This window comes from Esox lucius, chromosome 23, assembly GCF_011004845.1.
Source record: "Esox lucius isolate fEsoLuc1 chromosome 23, fEsoLuc1.pri, whole genome shotgun sequence".
Classification (NCBI taxonomy): domain Eukaryota; kingdom Metazoa; phylum Chordata; class Actinopteri; order Esociformes; family Esocidae; genus Esox; species Esox lucius.
Genome location: NC_047591.1, coordinates 22706107 through 22723675, shown reverse-complemented (window position 1 = coordinate 22723675; position 17569 = coordinate 22706107). Strand labels below are relative to the sequence as shown.

Here is a 17569-nt window from a genome sequence, read left to right as displayed (position 1 = left end):
GTTCAAGATCAACAGTTATGCTTCCTGTATTAAACCGCACAGCATTTACATGTAATGAACCTGTCTTTTAAAATGACTGTAGTTATATATTATTACCGGAATTTAGAGAGATAGCATTATATTTCTGTTCCTGTACTTATTATGATTGACAACAAAACAAGACTAAATTATGGGCAATATCATGTGTTTTACAAATACATATATTGTGGTGATTATGAAGCCTGATCCTAACAGAAAATATTTTTTATCTCATGGTAAAATAGACTGAAATGCTAAAAACTATTGGCTTTATATGTAATACCAATATGCAATATGAGTGTTTATTCTGCCGTATTGGCTAAATTGAGATCAGTACATTTCATCTGTATCATTTTGCTAAATCACAGACTAATTCTAAATTGATATTTGATACAAACATATAGACCACATGAGTTTAATACATTATGTTACCTGTAGAAAATGATCAGGCATTCACCTGTTATTGTTTTTACAGTGTTACAATACAAATGGCTTTTCTCCACTGAAGCATCAGTAACTATGTCGCAGTCTTTGAGGTTGCCAGCCTGTAGTTAATGAACATGTACACAGACCCAATATACACTGACACTGGAGCTAGGTACTCATAATTTCACAATGCTTTTGCACGAAAAAAAATCACAATTTGACAAATTACTCATTGTAACTTTGTTACTAGTAAGAATTTCTTCAGAGGAAAAACAAGAGCTTTCATCATTGTCTTAGTGTTTACTGGGCTGTCGGCTATTGTGCTGTGATTGCATTAGCAGAGACCTATGGATCAGTAACTTATCTATTGAACAATGAAGTCAAGAACCTGTGTGTCTGCCTGCAAATTAAACCTTGTCATACATTTAGTCCATCAAAGTTTGTTGTTGTCCTTTCATTTACAAAAGCCTGTTTAGAATTGATAAATTACATGAGTGACTTAGACACACAAACATACATTCCCACACACCTAGATGTACTTAAGCACAGACACTTGTTTTCTTCTGCTAACACCAAGGTGGGGGGGGCACCTTCTTCAGGAGCCCCTCCCCCTGAACCCTAGCTGAGTATTGACCTCTTAGAAGCCCTGTGCATTATGGGTATTGTTTTGTGTTATGCACTAAGCAGGAAGAAACAACTCATCTCTGTAGATCACCTAGCATGATAGTGGGTTATCTTGAGGACTTAAGGTGAAATAATTTCTCCTCAGGGTTTTACATGAACACAATGACATCAGTTTGGATGGGTTCATAGCTGATTGATGATCTTATCCATCTCATTTACTCTGCTCTGATTCATTCATCACTATTCCCACTGGAATGCAAGGGGAAGAAACTAAGTCACTAAATGTCTTCATGACTGAAGACTACACTTCAAAGTTAGTTGTCATCTCGGTCTTATTTTTTGAAAAAATATGTTATCACATAATTTCACACATTAATTTATCAAAAAACATTTGTTTTCACATGTGTACGACACACGTAACGGGTGAGTGCTTTCGGTTTGCTGTTTAAATTTCAGCCCCTTTACTTTCGTTAAGTTTGTTTTGTACTCAGTGTTGGTTTCATTAAAAAGCCATCATTCGAATGGTTCCTTTCCGCCACCATTGTTACACTAGTTGTCCAATAACTATTCTAATACAATATAGAAGTACAAATCCAGTGTATTAAAGCCACAGGGACTCTTTTAAACTTAAATGTGTGAAATATTCACAACATACAGCATAATTAAAGCAGTGATAAATAACATTTTCAGCCAAAAAGAAATAAACCACATCTCCTGGCTGTTGATATGATCTGAGGTCAGGGGTCACGTGAATGCTGTTAAACTGTGCATTCAGGTACAGTCCGCCCAACAGTCTGCTACAAAAGGTTTTGTATCGTGACTGACTATAATGTGAAGGCGTGTTTGGAGGTTTTCTCTGTGTGCGTGTGTCTTTGTCTGGATGCTCTGTGATCTGTCCTCTCAGTAGCTGTCAATATGTGGGTGCGTGTATGTACGTGTGAGAGAGTCTGTATTGGTGTGTTTTGAGCTGTCTCAGTAACTGTCTCTTTAATCTGAATACCCCTCTAAGTTATGTCACAGCCAGCGCCCTCCAACCCATCACCACTCTGGGGGAGTCAAAGGTCAGGGGTCAGAACGTGTGAAAGGGCGTGTGCCGTGCTGTGTGTGTTTTTTTCTTTTTGGTTTGTGGTGTTGGGTCAGTGGGGCTCCGCTTTTACCACACCACTAGTACGACAGATCAACTGTGAAAATTATCCCATACAATGATCCTCTCATCATTTAATATGATCCATTTGGTCCTGTACCGAGGCCTTTTGTACTAATGTTTGAAATCTTATGTGCTGTCTAATATCTTTCATCTAATAGTTCTGATCGACTATTTGTAGTCTAATTTGGAATAAAATATTTAGGGGGGTAATGAAACATTAAAACCCTTTATTAGATTTACTACATATAAAGGTTTCATTATTGGGTCATAGACATTTGAAATGATAATTGAAGAAAGAAATGCAGCTCAAGAAATGCTGTAAATGTAAACAAATAAACTAAATGACTGCACACTTTAGTTGAAGAAGCTGAAATTTATTTGACACAAAAATCTGCACTTCACCAGAGCATTCCAAGTGTAGAACACAAGAATCCAATGGTGTGGCTTTACATTCAGAGGATCAGAGTATAGGAGTCTACCTTCTCCTGGATTCATGATTAATCCAGTCACATTTAGTTCATTCAGTTGTTTCTACAGTCTAAGTTTTTTCTTCATTGGTGTCCTATAGCGTTAACAGTGTAGTGAAACATTGATCCAAACATCCCAAAGAAAAGGTTTCAAATGTATGCATATTTCCACTGACTTCACATTGTTTTGCTTACAAAAATGACGAAGGAACTGAAATTTCAACAAATATTTAATCGGAATTTAAAACTGATTGCAAATTGTTGTAATGCAGTGAGTGAGATTTGTGCTGGCTGGTACACAGAAAATACATTTAGAAAATTAAAAAGGTGGGAAAAAATGAATTCTCCACTTACACAGATCAAGACAAATTACACACAATTTTACAATCGATGACTTTGTCCAAGTTGTCAAGTGTTATCATTCTCAAGTAACAGGAGAAATATATAAACATTGGCTTTTCCCCTTGGTTTGTGCATGGACCAGACCATTATGTAGGATTAAACACTTGAAGTGATCAAACGTGTCATAGCGATATCATAATGCCCAGTGCAGTCAAAAACATGATCTGATTATTTGATAAATTCTATTTATATTATATTCTCAAAGGTGGAAATTAAGATGGCTTTTTTGTGTAAGAGCGGTTTAAAGAAAAAACTGGAATGTCCACCATTTTAGTGCGACGTGCTTTTTACCGAATGATTAACTGCATCATTTGTATATGGAGGTGGTCTCTTGACCATCTTGTCAGCCAATCATGTCTGTGTTCTTTAAATATATTCAAAGATGTTTCTAACACCCAAAATGACATGGCTGAGCAAATTCTATGTCCAACACAGAGTGAGGGAAATAGATTCTAAAAAATGTTGAGGATATATCTATATAGATATATATTAGATACATCTCGATTTATATTTATTTATAATATATTTATTTCAGTTTAATACATTTTGTTTCATTTTTATATATTGATAATAATGTGTTTCAGTGTCTTTCTGAAATGAAGATGGGAAACATTTAAAAGGGGAAAGGATGTCACAACACAGGACCACGGAGATCTGAATTAAATGTTTTGAAAAACTGGGCCCAGATCAGCTCCCTTCAGGGAGGGGAATACAAGTCACTGACAAACAAAACCCTAGAAGGAGACAAGTAAAGAGAAAAGGACAGACCCCGTAACCGGTAAGCTCTGGGCAGAATCTAAAAGCTCTTCAGTCAAGGGCTGGAAGACAGACAGAATATAAAATAATTGATTCCAAAAGCAAGTCAATGAAGCAGCCTTAAATGATTGTGTGTGTTGGACTGTGGATGGGACGCCATGTGGTGAGAGTCAAAAGAGGTCTGGAGAATAAACAGAGGGAGACACTGAGAGAGGAACAGAGGGAATGAAGAGGAGGACAGAGAAAGAGAAAGGGCAAGGACAGAAACTGTATTCCCAATGTTAGGCTCTAGATTATACGCTAGTTAAACTAACACAGAGGCATTTACTTTACTCTATAATTCTGGTTCTAACGATATGATATATTTTTGACACGCTATTCTACGAATTATTTAATAAGTAATATTATTTTTATTTTGTTTCAGAAGCGGATAAATATTTATTTAATTTCACATTATTCAGTTGCTATATGCCAGGGCCAAGCAGTAGCTTTAGGAAAGAAGAGTTCCTTGTGGGTAGTTAGATTAGATTTTTAATAGATCGCTGTGCCTATTGGCGTCGTAGCAGAAACCTAAACCATTTTTTCTTTTTAAATACAGTACATTCAAGTCACAGGCCCCTACAATTATTCAGTGGTCTCTCCAAAGCTCCGTGCCTTTTAGGAAGCATTGAATAAGAGTGTTGTGCAATTAGCTTTGCAGGGGCTTTGACTACAACAGACATCATGCCAAGACTGACAAAATGAATAGCGTTTAAAGACAGTGAGAACGGATCAATCCGTAGATAGATCCGAAACTAAACGATATGGTTATAACGGAAACGGGTAATATTTGGTGAATTCAAATTCTCATCGTCAACTTCAACACACCAGAAAACAACTGTCCATCATCCTCCACTAAAACGTGACAGTTTTTGGCAGATTTGTCTTTAACATCGTTTCAGGATGACATACCAGTATAATAAAATATGGATATGTAATAGATATTTATATCAATATATATACAGTATCTGATTACATGTTAAGGTAAGTTATCCACAGACAAGAGGCAGTTAACATTCAACAACAAAGACAAACAAATGCCAGATTAACTCCAAGACGCTCGAGAAAAATAGCTATTTGAAATCAGTCTTGATTACAAAAATAGTTTTCTCAATTACATTTACTCTCGTTTGTATATAATAATAAATCTGAATCTAAATTAAATGTACAGTTTTGAGAAGTTTACACAGATGGGCCAATTCCAATATTCTTTCACTGATTGGCCACCTCTGACCAATTGGATCGGGTCTGAATAAGATGTAATCAGACCTGATGTGATTGGTTAAAAATTAGTAGGAAAAATATTGTTATTTACCTGCCTGTGTAAATACAGCCCTATGGAATTCAGAAGTACACATCATGGCCAAAAGTACAGTATCTATCCATAGAATTAGAAGCGGCAGAACAGAGATTCCCATTCTATAGAGTTCACACAGGCAGCCCAATTCCGATGTAGATTTTTGCAGCCCCATTAGTTTCTAGTTTTTTTGCTTTGGTCTTTCGATAAATCAAATTAGTTCTGTAAAAGCTCTGATACGAAAATACCTAACGTGACTGGCCTAAAGCTCAATTAGTGTGAAAACAGTTCAGAATTGGTCTGCCTGTTTAATCACAGCCTGTGTGAGTCTGATCTAGAGTGTAACAGCTATTGGCCCCCACTACCCCTCCCTTCGTCCCATCCTGAATGCTTTCCTTGAGGGAAATACACTATTAACAATGACAAGACATTTGTGCAGCTTACAACACACATAGTGACCAGCTAACACACACACACACACAAACACACACACAAACTGTTGAACTTGGAAAGGCATTGGAATTTGACATAAGGGTTTGCATTGGATGTATGGTGTCCTCTTACTTTAACTGGACTGATGACATCAGGGTTTCCAGGACGACCAGTGAGGCACTGAACTGGGGTGAAATCCAGGTGCAGCCCAGGAACCTGTCTGTGAAGTTCACTGGGGAGTGACGAATAGGCCCAGGGACATATTTCTGAACATACAGCATGTACAGGTACAAGTGGAGGGATTACATAAATGGGGTTACCAAGCCGTTGTTGCAGGTAAATAACACAAGTAACTTTCATCCGATTAGCATTGGTTACCCATTCTTGCCTGTGCCTTACACATCAAGACCCCGTTCCAAGTTCACACTACAGTTAATGTTTGCAATAAGAGTAACGCCAAAAGCAGTTTAATAAACTTGTCAACCTTGTCACAATCTCAATCACTTACAACGAATGTGATTCATCAGAAAAGGATACGGACACACAATGTAGTACACACTCACCTCAAAACATCTGAACAGGTAAATAAACATGATGATATGCCCCTCTAAATCGACTAACAGCTAGGAAACATTTGGTCCCAATACTACTGTTGGAATCCTTGACTTGAAGATGCTGTCTGGGACAAACCACATTTCTAAACCTTCTATCCTGATCTGGATGTTGTTTGCATGTGCATAATATATAAGTAGCATCACTTCAATACCTCAGTTGATCATGAACTTCCACATATGAAAGTAAGTGGTTTTGATGACTTGGGGTACATATAGGAAACAGTACACCATTTTTGTCTGGACAGTGCCACTTTCACAACCTGTGACTGAAAAATCCAGAATGCATCTTTAATGTACGTGCATTTTCTAGTGCCAGTTAAATTCCATTTCCATGATTCAGTAAAGGTACTGAATAATAGAAAAAAAGTCCCACAGAAACGTAAATCTGCAGAGGATGTAGGTTGTCACCATAACTACTTTTTTCAAAACATAACCAGTTGGCACCAAAATATGCAGTATACTGTGCATTATAATATCAATACTGGGGTCTTCCTTCTATGTCTGTCAACTCTGTTGTGCTGTCAGTAAACCATAGTTTTGATATAAGTACAAATGATGATGTTATAGGTTTGATGCTGATTCAACTGTGTATTTGTTGCTCTAGTTGTGTTTTTGTAATTTTGCTGTGGCAAAGCGTAGAACTAGCGCGCAGCAACATCAACAGACATTTTGGGCAGCCATCTTGAGCAGCCAGACTGGAAGATAAACAACTCTATCAGATAGTCAGAGTAGTATAGCTGGGAATAGTGCCAGTTGATTTTAGTGGACTTATCCCAGTGCGCAAAAATGGTTGCAGTGCTGTCCTTTAATGACATCATGGCCAAGTTGTATAAGGAAACTTCTCAAAAAAAAGAAAATATTTGAACGACCCAGAATAACTTTTACTTTTGTCTCACCAAAAAGACAACGTCTTTCTTATGACACATTGACACTTACTGAAAGAAAGACTGTACCTTTACACTGGTAACGTTGCTGGCTCTCCAACTGTTCAGAGGACCAGTTTACTAACAAAGCCTTTGGACTGGTAGTGACCTAGTGCTGTCAGGGCGGTCCGAAAGTGTCTAGGCACAGTGTGACAGAGTTAGTTTGATGAGCCCCTCTGTGTGCATCTTATAAAGAAGTTTGAACTCTGCCGGCAGCTGGTGAGACTCCTGCCACTTGGTGGTGAACTTGGTGCCCTTCCGGTCGTAGTAGTGGTAGGGCAGCTCTTTGCCCGTGTTGGGGTCCCAGCCGAAGGGCCAGAAGCCGTACAGGTGGATCTCCTCACACATGGCCGAGGCCAGAGTGTACATGAGGATCCCCGTGCTCAGACGTTTGGGGGACAACTGCTTGGTCTTCCAGTATCTAACACACACACCAAGAGAACAGACAGACATGTTACGATGATTTAGGCTTGGTCTTCCGAGATTCGAGGAAGAAAAAGACAAAATAGAAGAAGGAATCTATGTCAAATAACCAGGCATGGTTAATCTATAGGTTGGTTAGGGACACAGGGAATAACGATAACGATAAGCCATGACAGAACAATAACATAGATGGAGCCATGACAGAACGATAACGTAGGTGGAGCCATGACAGAACAATAACATAGATGGAGCCATGACAGAACGATCACATAGGTAGAGCCCATGACAGAACGATCACATAGGTAGAGCCATGACAGAATGATATCATAGATGGAGCCATGACAGAACGATAACGTAGGTGGAGCCATGACAGAACAATAACATAGATGGAGCCATGACAGAACGATCACATAGGTAGAGCCCATGACAGAACGATCACATAGGTAGAGCCATGACAGAATGATAACATAGATGGAGCCATGACATAAAACGATAACATAGGTAGAACCATGACATAAAATGATAACATAGGTGGAACCATGACAGAATGATAACATATGTAGCCATGACAAAGTGTGGGCGTGTCCTTGTTTTACTTCTGAGGAGCAAAAGTGAATGGCAATAGATTGCTGGATCACCTGTAAAGATAGCAAAACTTAAAATGTGTGTGTTTGTGTGTGTGTTACATTTTACGAAAGCGTGTGTGTATCTATACTTTCTCCCAAACTATTAAAAACCCTGATAGTTTATTATATTCCCCATTGGTAGAAAGATTGAATTGTCCCTTTGACAATATACCCAATAGACATTTAGGTGTCTGAAGGCAGACAGAGCTTATCAATAAATACAAAGGACAGTTAGGTGTCAGAAGGCAGACTGAGCATATCAATACACCCAAGAGACAGTTAGGTGTCTTAGGGCGGAGGGAGCTTATCAATATAACCAAATAACAGTTAGGTGTCTTAAGGCGGACTGAGCTTATCAATATAACCAAATAACAGTTAGGTGTCTTAGGGCGGACAGAGTTGATCAATATACCCAAATAACAGTTAGGTGTCTTAAGGCGGACTGAGCTTATCAATATACCCAAATAACAGTTAGGTGTCTTAAGGTGGACTGAGCTTATCAACATACACAAATGACAGTAAGGTATCTTATGGCATGACTGAGCTTATCAACATACACAAATGACAGTAAGGTGTCTTATGGCGGACTGAGCTTATCAACATACACAAATGATAGTAAGGTATCTTATGGCGGACTGAGCTTCTCAAAATACACAAACAACAGTAAGGTGTCTTAAGGCGGACTGAGCATATCAATACACCCAATAGACAGTTAGGTGTCTTAAAGCGGACTGAGCTTATCAATATACCCAAATGACATTAAGGTGTCTTATGGCGGACTGAGCTTATCAATATACCCAAATAACAGTTAGGTGTCTTAAGGTGGACTGAGCTTATCAACATACACAAATGACAGTAAGGTGTCTTATGGTGGACTGAGCTTATCAATATACACAAACAACAGTTAGGTCTCTTAAGGCGGACTGAGCTTATCAATATACACTAACAACAGTAAGGTGTCTTAAGGCAGACTGAGCATATCAATACACTAAAAAGACAGTTAGGTGTCTTATGGCGGACTGAGCTTATCAATATACACAAATGACAGTTAGGTGTCCTAAGGCGGACTGAGCTTATCAATATACACAAATGACAGTAAGGTGTCTTAAAGCGGACTGAGCTTCTTAAATTGAACAGTTTTGTCTGAGCAGGTAACTTTAATGGAATCAAGGGAGATTACTGTGGGACCACTTTGCGTCCCAAATTGCACCCCATTCCCTACATAGTGCACTACGTTTGACAAGGGTTCTGCTCAAACACAGTGCACAATATTGGGAATAGGCTGATAGTTGGGACGCTTTGCCAGTCTCTTCTGGAAGCAACAGCGAGCCAAAAGTGAGTTAAGCCCCTCTTTATACATCTCTTTCTGTACCAGACCCATTCAGCGACAGATCCCTCCTTGTAAGCCAAAGCCTTCCTCTTCTAAATCCGTCTCTCTATATCATACGGCTCAGTACAGCTCAATACGCTTCTGATCATACCAGAGTAGTTAAATACAGGCCTGTTATTTGATACACATGTCTTTCTTTATAATACATGTCTCTGTAATTTTGAGAGGATTGGAAAGTATAAAGACAATATGTTGGCATGATATTGAAAGAAAATGGCTTCAAATATTTTAGTTTTTGTAATCTATTTCTGAGAAGAAATAATGTAGTAATGTCCAATATTAAATATGACAGGTATCTAATGAAATAAATCAAATAAATGAAGGCTACAAAGTAAGCAGTCACTTCCATTACATTTCTCTACTATACTTTGCAATGTGGAAAAATTAGAATTTGATGTACTTTTGGAATTGACTCAAATTGAAATTGAATTGATTACAGGCCTAGCTTCCAAAAATATATGCATCCCATCACGCTTAGAGGCGTGTTTAGAATGGTTGCCCAGCTGCCCATCATTTTGGCAACTGTGGTTTGGAAGAAAATGTCTGGAGAATTTAAAAGAGGGGTGACTGTTGGGACAAGTTTGGCAGGAGCTTTGGTAACGAAGACCGATGAACCTGTTGACATTACACACTACACACGGCCATCTCAGCCACCAGATCTCAACTCAAGACTTACGAGAGAAACTGGAGTAAGACCCCGACACTGTTTTCTACCACCATCACCAAAACACCACCTTATGTGTTGTATAACTTTGTTGCATCCCTCCAGAAAAGTTCCAGATACTTGATTTTAGGCCAAGGCTGTTGCTGTGGCTCATAGTGGATCTAAAACACTGTGTAGATATTTAGATATATTTTAAATGTTCCCGTTGCGTTTCGTGTCCAGACGTAAATTTCCCCTTTGAAGGACAACAAACATCAACCAATCAAACCACCTCTCTGTCGGTCACATGTCCAGCGGTCTTACCTGTTGATGTAGTGCATGATGTTGCCTGGCCATGCCAGCTGCACCTTGAGCTGTCCTCGATGCTCCACAAAGAAGTCCACCAGCGTCCTGGTCACTGTGGCGGAGGTGTGGAAGAAAAATGCCGGGATCCAGAGTATGGCGCCGTCCAGTTTCTTCAGACTCAGGAAGAAGTTGTTCCTGTCCTGAATCGTCAACAGGTTGTTGTAATACTTTTCCAGGATACTGGGGTTGAAGGTCGTGAGGTTGGTCCTCCGTCCCACGTCTCGACGGAAGACCTCCGTGGGAGCGAAGTTGCAGCGGAAGACAAAGTCAAACTTCTCTATCTCCGGGCCGCATCGACTCCCCGTGAGGATGCCGCTGTTTCCCACGACAGCACAGACGTTGTAGTGCTTGTTGGCGATGGGAGAGGCCTCCGGGAGCAGGGACTTGAAGTTCTCGCCAATGGAGAACACGTACTTGTGGCTGGAGTAGTCGTAGTGCATCAGCTGGCCCACGCGGACGCTGCTCCGAGTCAGGGTGAAGTTGTGGGCGACGTTGATATACCGAGAGATCTCTTTTCTGGAGGAGATGGAGATGTCAGACATTTGGGGGAAGCTTTTTTACTGTTCTAAATTGCATCCTATTTCCTATGTAGTTGGAGGTATTGTGACTAGAGCCCATTCAGTTTCACGTGTTAGCAAAAATACATATGCTCAAACAAAACAAACACTCCTGTATTGCAGCGTGATTTGTCAGCCAGAACCAAGCCTATGGATCTGGGGAAATGTATAACTTCATCTTTTAAAATCTGAACATATTATTTTATAGTACAGCGTTTCGTAAAGTATTTTGACCGCTTCACTTTCTTCGCATTTTGTCACGTTACAGACCATTAAATTAATTAATGGTAAAAAATTATAACTAATTAATTATAAATTATGTCAGTAACACAACACAATGTGGAGAAAGCAAAAGTGTCTGAATACTTTCTGAAGGCGCTGAATGTACCGTGTTCTTAACTTCCTTAACTCAAAGTTGCCAATCCAAAATCTGACTTTATTAACACATTTTTAAGGTAGCTTTTTACCCTTCATTCCTCATATTCACTTTTACATAAACCCTCTGTAGTTTTGAAGTAAAAAGCACAACTCCAATATCACAAGCAACCAATACCAGTAGTTGCGTCTGTAGATCCCGGTTAGACCAAACAAATAAACATTGTGGGAAATAAAATGTACAGCCCCTTAAAGAACTGCCCACATTGACTATGTGATGGTAGGACCCCAACCCTTGCATCACTGAGAACCCCAAGTAAGCCTGGTAACCTCTAAACCCCTTTGATCGGAAACACTGAATGCTTTGCGGTGGGATCTAAAACAGCGCATGGGTCTAAGTAATCTGATCACTCTCAAATGTGACAAACATTTTATTAAAACTAAAAGTGATTCTTGTGTCCTGCAAAGGCTGCTTCACCTCTGTTCTGTAAAAGCGGTTCTGTTATATTTCCATTTGGAGGCGTTCTCCTGCAGGCCCTCGGTCAGGGCATTGGTCAAAGGGGTGAAGGCTGGGTCCAGGTACTTCAAAGCCAGCTGAGACCTGTGGGATAGAAACAGACACATGCATCGGACCAGATTGCAAGACAGAAAAAAAGGTAGAAGAAAATAGTAAAAAGAATATTCTGGAGTTAGTCTGTCAGGGCTGCCCAAAACCTGTACTTGAATAACTACTGCCCTGTTGGCACTCTGACCCTAGTTGTGGCTAACCTGATGTAGATCTACATCTAGCTAGTTATTAGAATCAGATGTGCTTAATAATGGTTGGAGTTAAGACCTACAAGAGGGTAGATCTCCAGGAACCGGGTAGGAGTTAAACCTACAGGAGGGTAGATCTCCAGGAACACGGTTGAGAAGCCCTAGTCTACGTAGTGCATGAGGAACCAACCTCTTGTTGACAGAGACAACCACTGAACATTGTGTTGTGTCTGTTAGAGGGGGAAGAAAGGCCAACCCAATTGGTTCTGTAAGTAAGCTGTTTGAAGCATGTCTCTTCACCTACCTCTAGTCCACCTGCCTATCTCTTCCACATCACGATCCTCTCCTTTCATCTCCAACTTGATTCTCCACCTTCCTTTGCTCTACTCCACCCTCTGCTTAACATCCTGTCCTCCATTCCACTTCCCTACCCTCTCCTCAATTTAGCCCATAGAACAACCCTCTAAGAATAACGTTCATTAATTCACAGTTCTACATGGAGGGTTCTAGATAGAACTTAAAGGGCTTCCCCTACTAGGACAAAAAAAGTATTTATTTTTGTTCCTGAGAACATAACAAACTCGAAAGGGGTTCTACCCAAAACTTTAAAAGGTTCTCCTACAGTGACAGCCGTAGAACCCCTTTGGAAATGTTATTTTATTGCTCAGAATGTATTGTGAAAAGCATAAGATGCCTGCCTGCTACAGTTTGGACGAGCATGTGGATGCAGTTAACACGTTAAGCAACAGCAATAACATGTAAGCCAGCTAGCAAACACTGCCAGTTATTGTTAAGCGGCAGGGCAGCATCATGCACACACTGCCCAGTGCTGTCTCAAATGACGCCCAATTTCCCTCCTCCTGATGCTCTATATACAGTAATAGGGGGTGGGGTTTCAGCTGGGAACACTCTGAAAGGTTTGCAGTGCTTGTTATTGGCTTTTTTAACCATTAGGCTACCTGATGTCAATAGGCTGAATGACGTCCTGATGGTATCGCACTTGTGAAGGGATTGGACCATGACTGTGGGGATAAAACATGGAGTGTTATGATACCGCAGGATGTGAAAATACCCCTTCATAGACAGTATATGACATGTTGTTCTGTTACTTGAGCTATTGTTCTAAGTAAATACTGGGGCAATAATCAGAACTGAGCAAAATATTTAGGGAATTATGTGCAATTTATGACGCAACACAATATACACTTAATCTAGCCAGTTGTAAAAAGTACAGAGACCAAATAGAATTTAGTGGCCTAACACAAATCAAAACAATAAGAAAATGAAAAAAATGCAGGTATTGTTGGCTAGACATCTGTCCCCTGAAATGAGTTTCTCTGTGCTTCTGCAAAATGGCTCCCACCCTTCCTCTCCACATAACCTTGGCTGCAACAAAGGGGGGAATGATTACTGGGTGGAAATGAATCTACCGCCACGTGTAAATCAGAACCAAGGACAGCTCCCTCGAGCCAGAGAACACAGCTATGGCGTCACAGCTGCACGTTCACGACCTCTTGAGCAGTGCTTCATAACGGAGGGACCAGGCTGGCGGCGAAGCGCTCAGAACCAGCACGAGTGTTAGAACATGCGCTGTGCTTCTTGTTTCTGACCAACCGGGGATTAAATGATGCTCCCTTTTTCGACCGGTGGGCAGGCTTGTTGTTGTAGGTTAGGCTATTCATTCATTGCGGCAGAGATTCGACTTGATTTCAGGTTGTATAAGAAACACGACAGCCGGTGACCCACTTAATCAATAACAGTGGGAAATATGGATGTGTTGACTATTGATATAACAGAATATGATGAGAGAAAACCAATGGAGGCGTAACATTTTCCCGGTGACAGCACAGGCCTTTTAGTTTTTGACCTATATTAGCCTATACTGTATTTGCCTAAAACATCACCCTGGCACCTAATAATGTTTTAAGTGACCGTGCCCCCCCCCCCCCCCCACACACAATGTTATACTGATTTAAAACACACTAGCTGTCTACATGTTGATAAGAACGGTGTACATGTAGGCTATGCTAATGTAATTCTCTCAACCCAAGCACCGCAGGCTATGCACATAGCACTCGTTTCCATTGCGAGATCTTTTCGTAATACTTACCGAAATCCTGCATGAAACATGTACATCCGAGGCCCCCCTGAATTTGCATATTTTGGGGTAGTGAAGAGAAAGTCTTTCTTTATTGACACGTAGCTGATCAGAGAGAGTATGAGCAGAGCCACACTGAACATAACCAAACCCAGCACGCTCGCTATGCGGACCATCTTGCAGTGTTGACATTCCCGTCTCAGCAACGGCAAGGAAAGCTATGTTGCGCATTGAGCGGAGGAGAAAAGCAGCGACATGTTTAGGAATACGCGGTCCGCTGACATGACATATTGTAGTTCACAAGTAGTCAGCTGAGGGAGAAGATGAAAAGCGAGAGTGGCAGGCAGCCTCTGAAATGGCAGCCGGTTCTTGTTTTATAGGTATGTTTCTGTCTCATGGCTCGGACTGGATCTCATACTCCCGGTGCCATTCCGTTCCCTGGCTGCAGAAATAGATGCTTTGCGTATAATGGCGCGAGATGCATGCATTTCGAATCTAATTAATGAACCCTAACCGATGCTTAAAGGAGCGGCTAACCCATTACCGAAATTATAAATAGGATATACAAACGATAGATACCCGCCGGTGTTGAGGTGGAGTCTCCCGAGGCTTCCAAAAAAGGAGTTACTAACATGCGGCTTTGCAAAGCAAGGATTAGCCTATGTCCTGTTCAGCCAACATCTTTATTTCAGCTTTCTGCTTTCTAAAGATGTGATCCTGGCTGTTTATTTCCCGGATATATACTGTAGGTTACAGTTACAGGTTATCAGTTCATTAATTTATAAATTCAAGTTTTGAACATATCAGCATTACCTAGTAATGTACAGCACGCTCTCGTTATGGTAACATTTAAACACTAATGTAGGCTGCATTCGGCGTCAGACAAACTGTTGATTATGGAGTGGACATCGATCAAGTGACTGTCCATTCTGTCTCTAAATTACACAGAAACACAAACACACTTTTCTGAAAAAGGGAAACCCAGAAATCCATACAGTCTTACCCTAACTTTAACCACAATAACTAAAACTTTCTGCCAAACCTTAAAGTAGCCTAAATGCCCAAACCTAAAAAGAAACCCTAGCACTATGGGCAATTGTAAATTTTACCCTTAACATAACTGCTAAGCCAGAAATCACATTCTCATTCTCTGTTAGGGACCTCAAAAAAACCTTGCTGCAACATTAGGTCGTCACATGTAGGCTACAGATAGAGGTGTATCTCTCACACTCACACACATTCTAAATAGCTTTTCTACATGAAACTAAACAGTGGTCCTTTCAGCAAGTCCTTCTCTATGTCTGTTCATTGTAACATGCTGAATGGTGTTCCCTCCAGGCTCCTAGTATCAGAGAGCTTCTTTATGCCTTCTATTTTTATAACAGTACATCAGAATGGATTCTTTATTCTCACTGAAATGGCCAGTTACATTTCAGAGATGACCTTTCAATTTCTGTCAGTTCCAGAGGTTGTTACACCCCCTTCTGCCTACCTTGCCCTCTTGACCCCCCCCCCCCCCCACCCGCCCAAAGAGAGTTTCTGGGCCTCCATTTGGTCTGTACAACCCTTTTTGTGCCAGTGGGAGTCAAACCCACCATTTTTAGCATTGCAAGCTTTTACCGAATGAACCATTTAGGGTCATATTGAACCACACAGGACCATACTGAACTATTCAGGACCACACTGAACCATACAGGACCATATAAGACCATACTGAAGCATACAAGACCATACTGAAACATATAGGACCATACTGAAGCATATAGGACCATACTGAAGCATACAGGATCAACCTGAACTATACAGGATCACACTGAACTATTTCACGACCACACTGAACCATACAGGACCATACTGAACCATACAGGACCATACTGAACTATTCACGACCACACTGAACCATACAGGACCATACTGAAGCATACAGGACCATACTGAAGCATATAGGACCATACTGAAGCATATAGGATCATACTGAAGCATATAGGACCATACTGAAGCATACAAGATCAACCTGAATTATACAGGATCACACTGCTCCTCTCCAAACTACCACTCTCTTTCCGTTCCTCCCCATCTGTCCTCTCCCCCTCCCTCTCCTCTTTCCCCTGTTCCCCTGGTGTTTGGTCCCTAAAGGTTCTGATCACACTCTCCCGTCACAGATAACAGAGAGTGGAACTGTACTCCTGTAACTGGAAGTGATACTATCTTGTGTAGGCAACAGAGGGTGGGAGAACGAAGACGTCAGCTGATCTCAGGTGACTTGATTACCGTTGAGAGATTACAGTAGCGCAACTGCTTACTCTAAACTGAAAGTAGATTGTCACAAGTGCCTTATTTCATTGCTCTACTTCATTAGCTTTGATACACTCCCAGAAGAAAAAGGGTCAGTCTCGGACCTAGAAATAAAGGACAACAGGTTCAGACCAGGAAACATAATTCTGTACATAAAGCACAATATGATGTGAAGAAAAATCACCCATAATAAAGATGGATTACAGAAAACATACATAATAGATAATATAGAACCTAAAGTTCAAGCTTCAAGAGGAAGCTTGTTCCACCACTACATTGTCAGGACACATTTGGCCAAAACTGGAATCCAATGGATGACGCGTGTTTGTCCGCGATCACCAGGGTTGCATTAGGCATTAGGGCCGTGTCTCTCTGCCCACGCTCGGACGCTCCTGTCACATGGATTCGGTGCTCAATGAGCCAGAAGAAGAGGCTGCAATCAAATGGTCATGAATCGTCCATTAGCTCCTTTGGGTTAATGACCTGGCCAAACTGCTTCCAACTGCTTTCCACTACACACAACATCACCATTAGTTTGGTTTTCAGCACACCCATTCTGTCCCTAATGGCATCCTAAGCCCTATGTAGGGCGCTAAAAACCCATATTTTTGCTGGTTAGAAATAGGGCACTTAATCAAGAATAGGGCGTTATTGAAGACTGTGTAGGGGGCAACGGATGGACGTGAAGGGGCGGGGCCTCTTACAGAGCCATTTGTTTTTTGAACGTCTCTGGAAGCTAGTATATTCGAATGTCATTCACGTACGGAATGTTCTTTCAATTCACTCCAAGTGTATTATGTAATAGAACTCAAATGGTTCCTCGGTTACAGCATCCCGCCGTCGGCAGCTAATGTTATGCTCTAATCTGAGACAACACAACAAGCCTGTAAAATAA

General features: G+C 40.8%; 1 protein-coding gene across 2 annotated transcripts; it reads right to left on the bottom strand.

The window, feature by feature from the left end:
* Nucleotides 1-2894: 2894 nt before the first annotated feature.
* Nucleotides 2895-14923, bottom strand: st8sia3 (ST8 alpha-N-acetyl-neuraminide alpha-2,8-sialyltransferase 3). Of its 2 annotated transcripts, XM_010887658.3 has the most exons (5): nucleotides 14392-14923; nucleotides 13241-13303; nucleotides 12004-12126; nucleotides 10552-11109; nucleotides 2895-7566 (listed from the first exon to the last, which is right to left on the bottom strand). In XM_010887658.3, the coding sequence occupies exons 1-5, from the start codon at nucleotides 14553-14555 to the stop codon at nucleotides 7284-7286; spliced, it is 1191 nt and encodes a 396-aa protein (XP_010885960.1). In that variant the 5' UTR covers nucleotides 14556-14923; the 3' UTR covers nucleotides 2895-7283. The 2 variants fall into 2 exon arrangements, with proteins under 2 accessions (XP_010885960.1, XP_010885961.1); XM_010887659.3 differs by lacking the exon at nucleotides 13241-13303.
* Nucleotides 14924-17569: the final 2646 nt, after the last annotated feature.